The sequence below is a fragment of the Pteropus vampyrus genome, unplaced genomic scaffold, assembly GCF_000151845.1.
Source record: "Pteropus vampyrus isolate Shadow unplaced genomic scaffold, Pvam_2.0 Scaffold48, whole genome shotgun sequence".
Taxonomy (NCBI): domain Eukaryota; kingdom Metazoa; phylum Chordata; class Mammalia; order Chiroptera; family Pteropodidae; genus Pteropus; species Pteropus vampyrus.
This window is the reverse complement of record NW_011888829.1, coordinates 366,287-377,136: the sequence shown is the minus strand read 5'-3', so window position 1 is coordinate 377,136 and position 10,850 is coordinate 366,287. Positions and strand designations below refer to the sequence as shown.

Sequence of the window (10,850 nt, the reverse complement as noted above, 5' to 3'; positions counted from 1 at the left end):
GAGGCTGGGTCTCCATGGCGACTTCATGATCAGCGCCGGCAGCAGAATGTCTCATTAGTTTGTGGTGGTTTCGCCTTTGGTACAAAAGCTTCAGATGTTGAACAGCTGCTTCTGCAGCCTTTGATTTACTTGCTGTTTCTGTAGTAAGAGGAAGAAGGGACAAGCCCGTCCCCTCTTCTCTAGAGCGTGCAGAAGCCATATCGTCCTGCTGGAGAGTCTGGCCGGGGGGCCAACTCTAGCCAGTCTCCTTTCTCATACCGACATCCCCAAACAGAAAAGCCGATGACGGTGCCTAAGTTAGGGGGGGCCATTACGTGCCTCACCGTTGCCAGCACTGGTGGCAGCGAGTTTCCTGTTGGCCTCCACAGGAAGTGAAGTCAGGTAATGTGTTTCCTCTGGGCGTCTGAATAGGACATTGTGAAGTTGTTTTAGAAAACTCTGAAGTTTCACGTGCTAAAGAATTAGTTGTCAGTTAATGAAAAAGAATGGACTACTTTACTCGGATGAGCCATTGCCCTTCTTCTCTTTCCCATGGCTGGTCGTGAAGGGTGTGTGCGCGTGGTGGACTGTGTGTGGGCGGCCTCATAGTTTTACTCCCACGGCACGTAGTCAACGTAAAGATGCTTAATATCAGAGCGCTTCTAAGACTAGTTGTTCCTCTATATAAGAAATGTCCACTTTAAATTAAAAATAGTCTCTCCAAGAGTTGACTCACAAGGACCAAATGCCTTGACTTACTCAAGCACATCCCTCTAGCAACTTTTTTTCCCCTCTTTCCAGCATAAAAGTACCAAATAGGGAAAGTTTAATACTTTTCCCAAAGAATTTCATTCTAATTTAAGTTTGGGGTTTTTAGTAGCCCAAGAATTAGATACATGTGGAACTATTTTTAAAAATCACTCAGTCTTAGCTTCATGCATAGTTGTTTACATCAACTAAACCTCAATCTAGACAACACTGTAATGCTAAGCAAGAATCCTCGGAACAACCATTCAGAGGCGCCTGTGCATCACGAGCCATATATCTAATCGCATCGGAAGCGGGAAGAACGCGCTCTGTCCTTGCCGTCTAGCAGCGGCCGGCGCCGGTTCCCAACTGCTTTTTCTCACTGACAGAAGTAAAAAGGTGCGCGACCCCGAGCTGCACGCCGAGGGCACCGAGTGTCTCCAGGCCAGCCAGTGCGCTCTGCTGCTCCCTGAGGTAAGCGGGGCGTGGCCTGCCCTCTCCTCCACGGCCAGGCCCTTGCTCTGGCCCCTAGCGTGGGCTCAGCACCGTGCCACGGCCCGGGTCACGTTGAGGGAGACGGAAGTGATGACCAAATCCCCTCCGAGTCACGGAGCTGGACTCCTGAGGACGGCTCATGGTTTGAAGCCAAGGTTCTGTGAAGTGGTCCTCGGTCACCCGAGCTTTATTTTAAGTTATGCAAAGAGTTACTATATCATGACACAGGATTTTCAAACAGTCACAGTGCATTCTACTTTCAGTTTTTATGATGGATCTGGAAGCGGTTTTCAGAGTAGCGCTAAATTTTTCTGTATTGTGAAATGCCAAGCCTAGAAGAATAACCAATGTAAGTGAGGAAAAATGGGGACTAGCACCTAAGTTGTAAGCCTGTTCTATTAGTACTGTCAGGAAAAGAACGTGACCAGAGGTCGCTGTGCAGACCTGCGGCCCATGTACTAGTGCTGTCTGCAGAGAGGGCTGCGGGTGAAACAGGCAGTGACACCATAGTTTCAACACAGCGACTGCTGAGTTCAGTGCGCTGTGGAGTCTGTAACGCTGCTTGCTACACCTCAGTGGAAAGCTAAGCACGTCCTAAAAAGAACCTTGAAACCAATCACGTGGCCCTAATGAGTTGTCCTTCTAAGAGGAGGGCTGAGAAGGACACGTAACACTTTATCGATTCCTTCTTTTAACCTGCGGCAGGACTCTTGTCTTTATATATATTTGAAAATTATGACCTTGCTTCTCAAATCCCAAAATACTCGTAGGAGATAGAGGCCACATAAAGTGCAGCCTTTTTCGTGGACGGCAGAATTGGGTGTTTCTAGAACCAGCATTGAGATACTTAAAAGAACACTCGGCCGAGTCCACGGAGGGGATGGCGCTGTGACGACCTGCTCGGGTGCTGGCGGACCCCGCCTGCCCTGGGAGTGAGCCCGCTGCGTCTCCCCTTCTCCGCAGGGCGTAGGGGGCTCCTTCAGCATCGACAGCGAGGAGTACGAGGCGATGCCCGTGGAGGTGACGCTGCTCCCCAGGAAGCTGCAGTTCTTCTGCGATCCTAGGAAGAGAGAGACGCTGCAGAGCACGGCCCAGTGAGCAGGCAGCGGCGGGAGACGAGCGCTCACACTGCACTTTAGACCCCCCCGTGGGACCAAGAGGGAACAAACGCCTCACCTGTCCCCAGTGTTGACAGACCACCCCAGGGGCCTTGTCATGGCAAGTAGCTCTGCTCTTCCCAAGCTGTGCTCCGCGCCACCCGCCTCGCAGCTTTCCGTGAGCACATGCTTTGCCCTGTAGGAGTCGATGCTGTCCACATCCTGAGTTTCCTCGGGCTAGCTCAAGGAAACCCTCATACCCAATGGAGGGAAAAGGGCTAGACCTTGCGATCGCCCCAAAACGCAACCACGGTGGCCGTCCTAGGACCTCCAGGGAAGTGCCCGCCTTCCTCGCCACCCTGTCCCCACGGGTGCTGCTCCTCCCTGAGTTCTGATTCGGCTCATTTCAGTTCTGTCAATCCAAAACATACGTGAGATGTTCCCCTCGTCAGCCATGGCTGAGGTCCTGTAACATACTAGTATTTCTTTTTTTAAGGGAGCTCTCCTTAAGTGTTGGATTGCATGAGAACCGTCTGGGCTGCATATTGAAACTGAGTTACTGGGCGCCCAGCCTAACTCTCTCAATCCAGGATGTGGAGCCCAGGAACGTGCATTCCTTCAAAGGGCCACCCTGCAGAGGTGACTCTAGCACACGAGGGCCCCAGCCTTACCTGGACAGTGTGTTAAGCAGTGGTCCACCCACCATGCCGCTCATGCACTTCCTGAGTATTGTGAAAAACCACGTTTACCCTCACACTTTGAAGTTGACATCTGGAATTTTTCATGGGAAGTTGCCAATGTATGTACTTTCTGCTGTCCTGCAAATGTTGATATTTAAAACTATTAACTTCACTCTTTTAAACATGATATTCAGTGTAATTTAAATACATATGATTTGACATCCATTTACAAAAATAAATAAGTTCTTTAGCAGTTGAAAATTTTAAATTGATTTTTCTCCTTGTATGTATATTTCTATACCACTTTCAGCAAAGAATGCTGTCATAACGTAATCTATTTTTATGCTTGAAATGTTTTTAGTTAAGTGTTAACTCAGTACTGAATAAATGTTATAATCGATATGTCTGAAAATTAAAAAGTAAAGAATTTTATTAGAATGTTCTTTATCCTAATTAGCTCATTTATCTGAGAACACAAATGTTATAGGGCTCTAAGATGAGATAGGGCTCAATATCAGTTATAGTCCTTGTCCCATTCTTTATAGATATAAGCATATAAATAACTAGATGAGAAAGAATTCTGTTGTCATGCTGCTCTTTAAATTCCTTTAGTTATGTCAAAAATCAGCGATCTGCCTTCAAAAATTATAATGATATGTCAACAGCGTGACTAGATCTTCCTTTAGTTTGTTGAAAGAACTATAACTTCTAAGGGTTCGTTAGCCATTACCATCATTTACTTTTAATACCACTGGATTTTCCCTTGTTTGGCGCACCTGAGGTTTTACACACTAGAGGCCAGTGCAGCACAGTAGGATGGAGGCGCCACAAGTCTTTTGTAAAGAGGAAGCAGCAGTGTGAAGGGGAAGAACTGGCCCGGCCTTGGCCACAGGCTCCTCGGTTCCAGGCTAGCACGCAGGCCTGTGCCCATGAACTCCTGGCAGAGCGAAGACGGACGCTTTAAAGGATTATAAAGCAGCTGCAGAAAGCCCACGAGTGAAGAGCACAAGAAACAGGCTCACCTGTATATCCTTCAGAGTGGTGTTAAAAGCTGTGCTTACTGCCAAAAAAATAACAGGTGGTCCGAACATGCACAGTAAGGATCAGCCGCTCCATACTGCCTGTGGAAGGGATGCTGCGCTGTAAGAGAAAAAGTTTCACGTGAGCCGAGGGCATTTAGCATCTCCTGAATCCAGAACAGAGGACCAGCATAGAATCAGGCTTCCTTGACAGGCTACCAGCATGTGTGTGTGTTTAGCGATTCTAATCCTTCCATCAAAATTACAGGAACGTTAATCCAGATTTTAAAATTCATTTTAAAATAGAAATTTGCCCTGGCTCAAATTTTTTCTTGATTCAAACCATTTCCTGTGAGATTGTGGTTTCCTTATCTATTGCCTTATTCTTCCCCCTGCCCGTCCACACACCGTCCATGCAGAGACCCTTTACCCTTCTAGAGCTGGCTGCCGAGGCATCCGGGAGACCCCGAGCGCCCCCCGCTCCCATCTTTAGTACAAACCTTCTGTCAGACTAACTTCGGTCAGACGCTAAGATTATGTCCATTAGAAAGTAGATGTTTTCTATTAAATATAAATAAATATAAAGCCTTTTGCTTAACCCCTGTCCGGTTCGCATGCACAGCAACTGACTCAGCCTGTTGTCACGACCATCCTGGGAGCAGGTGACATGGTCACACAGCTTGCAAGGTAGCTCTGGTTTTTGAACACAGAGCCAACATTATCAGGAATTTATACCGCCTCGAAATAACTTCCCCAAAGGTTAAAAATGTCAGTATGTACATGCACAAACACATAGACGGTACACACATATATACCAATCACATATATGGGCAGTAATATAGTATAATGTCTTAAAGTCACCTTTGATGAGCGGAGATGTGAAGCAGAGGGCTTGGGTCTCCGGGGGTCCTTCTCTAGCTGTCGCCTGGCGAGATTGAGGGGCTCAGTCCTGGCTCTCTCACAGTTGTTGCCAGCTTTGGCTGCATCACCGGAGAAGGCTCATCCAGACCTCGGCCTCCGGGACAGGCACCGGCTCTCAGGCTTCCTCACCCCACCGTGCCCGGGGCTGAGGGCCGCGTTCAGCCCACGCACCGGAGCTGTCCCCGCTCCCCACTACGACCACACTTCTTGGACTAGGTGAAGGACTGTAGCACACGTGTTCATGTTAAAATGTGAATTTTAATAGTAAAAACTGTTTTCTGTAAATATAGTTATATCAACCTCTCTGCATACAATGTGGTCAGATATATACAGATAAGATAAACACAGATGTTACTTGTACCACAGAACAAAATCAGTTCAAGAAACATTTACTCGTAGCTTCGGGATAACCCCAGCTTTCATTAGGCCTTTAAAACTGTCACCATTGAAAACAGAGAGCCAGAACGGCACACCCAGATGCACGGGTATTCAGGGTAAAACTTATCAACTGTCTTACAGATTTCATAACATGAGGTAACGCCTTGAAACAAAAATAGATTCGATTTCTCTTATTGCTATAACTCTTATACTGGGGTGTTAATCAAAATAGGGGTTCGACATTTAAGGCGACAGGGGGGGGCTATGCTTTTCCTAACCCAGAAAAATTAGGACAACTGTTTTTCCAAGACTACAACTATTTCTTTTTCAGAAAAGGTTTATTTCCCAAACCTACAAAAAGTTTAGCCAACAAGCTGGGGGTAAGGAAGGAAGTTAATTTTGTTTTTCTCTACTCTGTACCCTTAGTGTCTCTGATCGTGTCTTCAAAAAGCCAGGATTTCTACCTTCCCTTAGGGTCTTCGTGGGCATGCCAGACAAACTTCCTGATGCCACCTTCAGAAATTTTTTAATACTTTCATCTTTGTTTAATTTGCCCAGAGGACACTGTCATTCTACTACCAAATATATTAGCAATCAGCTCATTCAGTGACCCCTGGGTTTTTCATTTTGTGGGTCATCTCTAATACTCTACTACCTCAACCCCCGCATTCCCGGCTGTCCTTAGAAAGCAGAGTAAATGGATCATGAGTCTAAACAGGCATTCTACGGCGAACAAGTAATTCACACTTACCCTTCTACTATAGTAATTAAATTTTCTGAATTTAGGTCCTATTTACCTCTAAAAGCCCATGCTATGCTGAGCTTCTAGAATAAACTCTAAAGAAATGAAAGCAAGGCTTTAATTCTCCATCATTCCTATAGCACTAGAAATTTCTTATTTCCTTTCCGACCATGCAATTTCATCCAACGGCCCCTGTATTCCAGCTCCAAAAGTGAATTAAAGTGCCAGTTATAAGAACTGCCTCCCAGCCCTCCCAGTGACGGGGCCCGGTCGGCATTATCACATTTACCCCCTTCCGTACAAGGGGACTGTGTGCCACCCTCCCTAGGACTGTCAAGTTTATCCCCTAAAGAGTGCTCTCAATGTTTCACAGTCTCCTCGTTTACTCTCCAAAAGCTTCATTTAAGATGAAACTTTTATGGGATCTCGGCTGGTCCCAAATCCCACACTGCCCATTTCTTGCAGGATTATGGTTTGGAAGTTCCCTTCCATTCCAACCTCTGCATACTCAGTTCATCACACAGTATACCGATATAAAAATACACTTCCATCTCTTATAGAAAAACATTAACTCAATTCACAGTTAGCCTTTTCCCACAACACACTGCGCACAGTAAGCTCCTGGGAACAGAGGTATATTAGGAACGTAAATGAAATGTTAAAAATCCATGACTTGGGAGCAAAAGGAGCCTGTGACTCCTTCTTTTCCCCTACCTGAATCAGAGAAGGGTTTTCCTGAAATGAAGGGACAGGCCTGGGCCCGCTGACATCAGCCTCTGGGTCTGCAGGATCCTCACCGCTGGGCACGCAGCGGAGCTAAGTGCTGGGGACGGAGCCGAGGACTGGACTTTGCTCAGATTCGCAGCCTTCGAGCAAGGACCCTAACGAGAGATGGGGCCACGCCCGATGCCGGTCCCCAGACTGACGTTCTCGCTGCCACCACACTAAGGCAAGTTCACTGTCAAGAGAACACTTACTGTCTTAGGATCTCATTCAGCAGCACCTCTACCTCTAAGAGCATGATCTGCCTGGGGACTGGAGACGGCAGCTCCATCCATATCTAAACCACGAGGTTTCATTAAAAACAAAAAACAACAACAATAAAAAATGGTCCCTGGGGTCCCCTCCTCTTCCTGGAGAGCTGCCGCGCTACCATTAAAAGCTTCATTCGTGACTGCCCTTTGCAAAAGGTTCCAGAAAGGCCTTAAAGGTGAATAATCTCATCTTTGTATCGTGTTTGAAGGGCCGTCAGCGTATCAAGACGAATGGCCAGTCCGTCCTCGTAGCCACCGGAATGAAAAACGGTGATTCCGCTAGGATCAAATTTATCTTTTACCTTTGTCTTCTAGCTAAAATATCACAGATTGCTGCACGGAATACCACAGCTTCACGTGTGGTATTTAGAATTATCTGCACCCTGTGCTACATTTCGATTTGCCACCTTGACTTTCACATGGAACAAAACAGTGAAGGTACAGGTGCAAATCCCTAGGCTAAATGATTTCTATCAGTAGGTCAATGAATTCAGCTCCCCCTCCTCAGCCAGTTGGAAGAAGAGCTGCCACACTGGACGAGGGAGATGGAAGCACATGCCTCCTTAATCACGGCAGTCGTAATCTCCTGGGGGCACTGACGCTGGACCCGGTGGGTCCACACCAGGCCTGAGCAGTGAGTGATTCATGCTGGACGAAAGCCAGAGCTCAGTCCAAACAAATGATCCAGCCTAGAATTTGGGGTCTGGTAGGAGATAAGCCCTGCCATTTCTGACTCCTTCCGAAGAAAGAGTCCTAAGCCAGAGGACAAGTGGCCATGGTCCCAAAGATTGAATATGACCACCTGCCAAGCCTGTAAACTTGGAAAAAAATCCACTTTAATATCAACAAACCCTAAGCCTAGATTCTGGGCCTCCCAAGGACTCCTGCCACCTGGAATTTAAGTTGGTCTCAGGATGACAGGGCAGCTCAGGTGTCTCAGGTCAGCAGTGCTCCCAGGTTAGCACAGGGCTGGCTCACTGCATGTCACTAGATCAGGCTGAAAATCCCTGAGGACCAAACCAGCTGGGGCAGGGGTGGGCATGAGGTCCGACCAGGCAGAAGGCCCCCTTCGGCCAAGGTTAGGTTTGCAACCTGCTCCAGACGGCCGGTGGTCGCAGGAACTTGCAGACCTAGAAGGCGGGACCTCAAGGGTGTTCCCTAGCATCTTCCAAACGAAAGCAAATGATTTCTCAGAAAGTATTTCAACAGTGACAGAAAACCAGGTCTGCGTGGCTTCTCGCTTCTGTCACCGTGCAGGGATTTCTGCCTGGTTCCCTCACAAACACAGTCCCTTTCTGCTGCAGTGTCGGGAAGGCCTGAGTCCTTGGGTTCCCTCTTCAAACAAGCACAGGGACAGAGGAGGGAAGTTCTGCTTTGGGCTAAGCCCAGGCTCCATGTGGCCTAAGACACAGCACTGCCTCCCAGGTCCGTTCCTCTCCTGGGCGCCCAGACCCCAGCCCTCTGCATGGGCGTGAGGACAGACACCTGGAGATGCCAGACTGACAGGCAGCCGTCTCGGACAGCGTGGAGTCCACAGGAGCCCAGAACCCCTGACCCACCATGCAGAGGGCACTACGCGAACCTCATTTTCACCCCGAGCTTGCGGTTAAAACCACAGAACAGAAGTGTCCGTGTACAGAAAGACTCGAGCAAAATTCTCCCAACAAATTCCCCAGTCCCACTGGAAGAGGGTCAGCCTATGTCCTCCGAGAGAAGCTGACCTTCCCTTTCACTCCTGCCCTGTTCTGACCACCTCTAAATGAGAAGACCTTGACCCTTCTGCACACACTAACAGTGACCGTCACTTGACCAGAGTGCTTCTCGGGAAACGAAAGAAGGTTGCTCTTCCAGGAAATGGCAGTGAAGCCTCAGCTTCTAAACAGATTATTTTCTTTTGTAAATATACATACTGCTGAAATGATGGCTAAACCCACACTGCAGAGGAGAAAAACGGATTAGTTGTACAGTTTACATTTCAACGCCCGAACTTATTTAGATATTTACATAAGAGACGCTAGCTTGATGAATCAATGTCTATTTGCATTTCCACGTGTGAATGTGTTTCATCTTGAATTCTGTATCAAGGAGCTATAGTGAAAATATTTTTGAATAAAGCAATAAGCCCTAAAAAGCTAGTTTCGAGATAAGCCGTGAGATCCGTCCATTTGAAAGTGATTTCTCTTTGCTGTGCACATCGGCGTGGCCGAAACTTGGTCACATACATGGGTATACTGACGGCTGTTCCATTCACAGAGCCAAGCAGGAAGGAGGAAGGGGAAGAAATCACTTGTCACCAGTAACCTAGTGTCCCAAGTCAAGTCAAATCCTAAATGATGGCCCCAGAACTCTACTCACGGAGCTGGCTTCCTGTGGTTAACCATCGCTGTCTCACCAAAGCTGACATCCACCGAACGCCCTGCCAGAGAACAGGCGGTGACCACCAGGAGCAACACCTCCCAGACCGACTCCTTCCAGAGGAAAGCAAAAAAAAAAAACAAAAAAACAAAAAAAAAACCCGTCGCTGCCACGCGGGGTTCCCGACCGCGTTCCTGGGGGAAGGCACTGTCAGATCTGCTCTCGAACAAATCCGCTATGTCTCTGGCTCCCATCATTTAGCTCGAGGAATGTCGTCTCTGCTAAAGAGACGTCTGTGAGGGCTCCACACTGGTACACAGTCTTGTTCACGGGCCCCGACCTCGGTCAGCCAGCTCAGATCCTCGCCACGTTATGGAGTCAAGTGGATCTTTGTTCTGATCTGCTAGTGATGCCTCCAGAGGACTCATCCAACGAAACACCTCTATCCTGCACCTCACCTGCTCCGCCTTTGGTGGCAACGAATGCTACTCTTTAAAAATTCCCAAATTACTCTGAGAGGACGGTTAGCCTTTAAAGGAGGCTGAATTGGAAAAGGAATTTGCTTGCGAGCGCCAAGGCCGGCGTTGGCCCTTCGGGATCTGCCAACCTGTCCCAAGAGGTAGGAACCCCGAGAAAGGAACAGTACCCTGAGCGGCCAGGAGGAACGTTTCAAGGCTTCGTTCTAAAATTTCAGTTTTCAGCTGGCTGAGGAGCGACCTCTGCCTGTCACCCTGTCCTGAGAGAAGTTCATACTTGGTGTCAGAAACCTCCTTTTGCCCCACGCTGGGGTCTCTGCTCTACGGAGAAGACATAGATTTGTCCTCATCAATGGGAAAAAGGGATCTGATCCCAAGACGACCCCCAGAATGGATAAAAACCTTGAACGGTCACCTGGTCCGGCTGCCACCTTCAGGCAGATGGACACCCAAGGTCACACTGGGCGGACGGCTGTCTCATTCTTGAATACGTCAGGGGACACAGACCATACAGATTTCCTGAACAGTCCACCCCTAGTGTTGCTAGAGCTCGGCTTCTAGGGGTATGTGGCCTTCGCCACGTCTCCTGAAGTCACTCGACAAGGAGATGACAGAATCGGCTTTGATAACACCTACGACCAAACCAGGCAGCAACTTTGGGAGAAAGTGGTCCATTCTAGCGTCTCGCCAACGCAGGACAAAACCACGGCAAGTCTCATCTGACCGATAGGGAGCACAGAAAGAAAGATTGCAAAAATCACATTCGTCGGAAAGTATAAACAATATTTCTTTGTGTCGACTTGATAAAAAAATGAGCCCTCTGGGGCCCGGGGTGAACTCCCCACGAGAGCAGCTCACCGGTCTGGGCTCACTGCCTCTACGGGCAACAGGGGTTGTCAATGACCAACATGACATCGATGCCGTAGG

At 48.2% G+C, this 10,850-nt stretch overlaps 2 protein-coding genes across 2 annotated transcripts in view; one reads left to right on the top strand and one right to left on the bottom strand.

Annotated features, from left to right (window-relative positions):
* The window catches only part of AGK (acylglycerol kinase), an 84,363-nt gene extending 80,787 nt beyond the window's left edge, over nt 1–3,576 (top strand). Inside the window, exons 17-18 of the mRNA XM_011359553.2 lie at nt 1,116–1,200; nt 2,185–3,576. Of these exons, the coding sequence (XP_011357855.1) occupies nt 1,116–1,200; nt 2,185–2,319 (220 nt within the window). The 3' untranslated portion in view covers nt 2,320–3,576. The remainder of the gene's footprint in view (nt 1–1,115; nt 1,201–2,184) is intronic.
* Nucleotides 3,577–5,176: 1,600 nt separating this feature from the next.
* Nucleotides 5,177–10,850, bottom strand: part of KIAA1147 (KIAA1147 ortholog) — a 27,366-nt gene continuing 21,692 nt past the window's right edge. Inside the window, exon 8 of the mRNA XM_011359552.2 lies at nt 5,177–9,508. Within this exon, the coding sequence (XP_011357854.2) occupies nt 9,481–9,508 (28 nt within the window). The 3' untranslated portion in view covers nt 5,177–9,480. The remainder of the gene's footprint in view (nt 9,509–10,850) is intronic.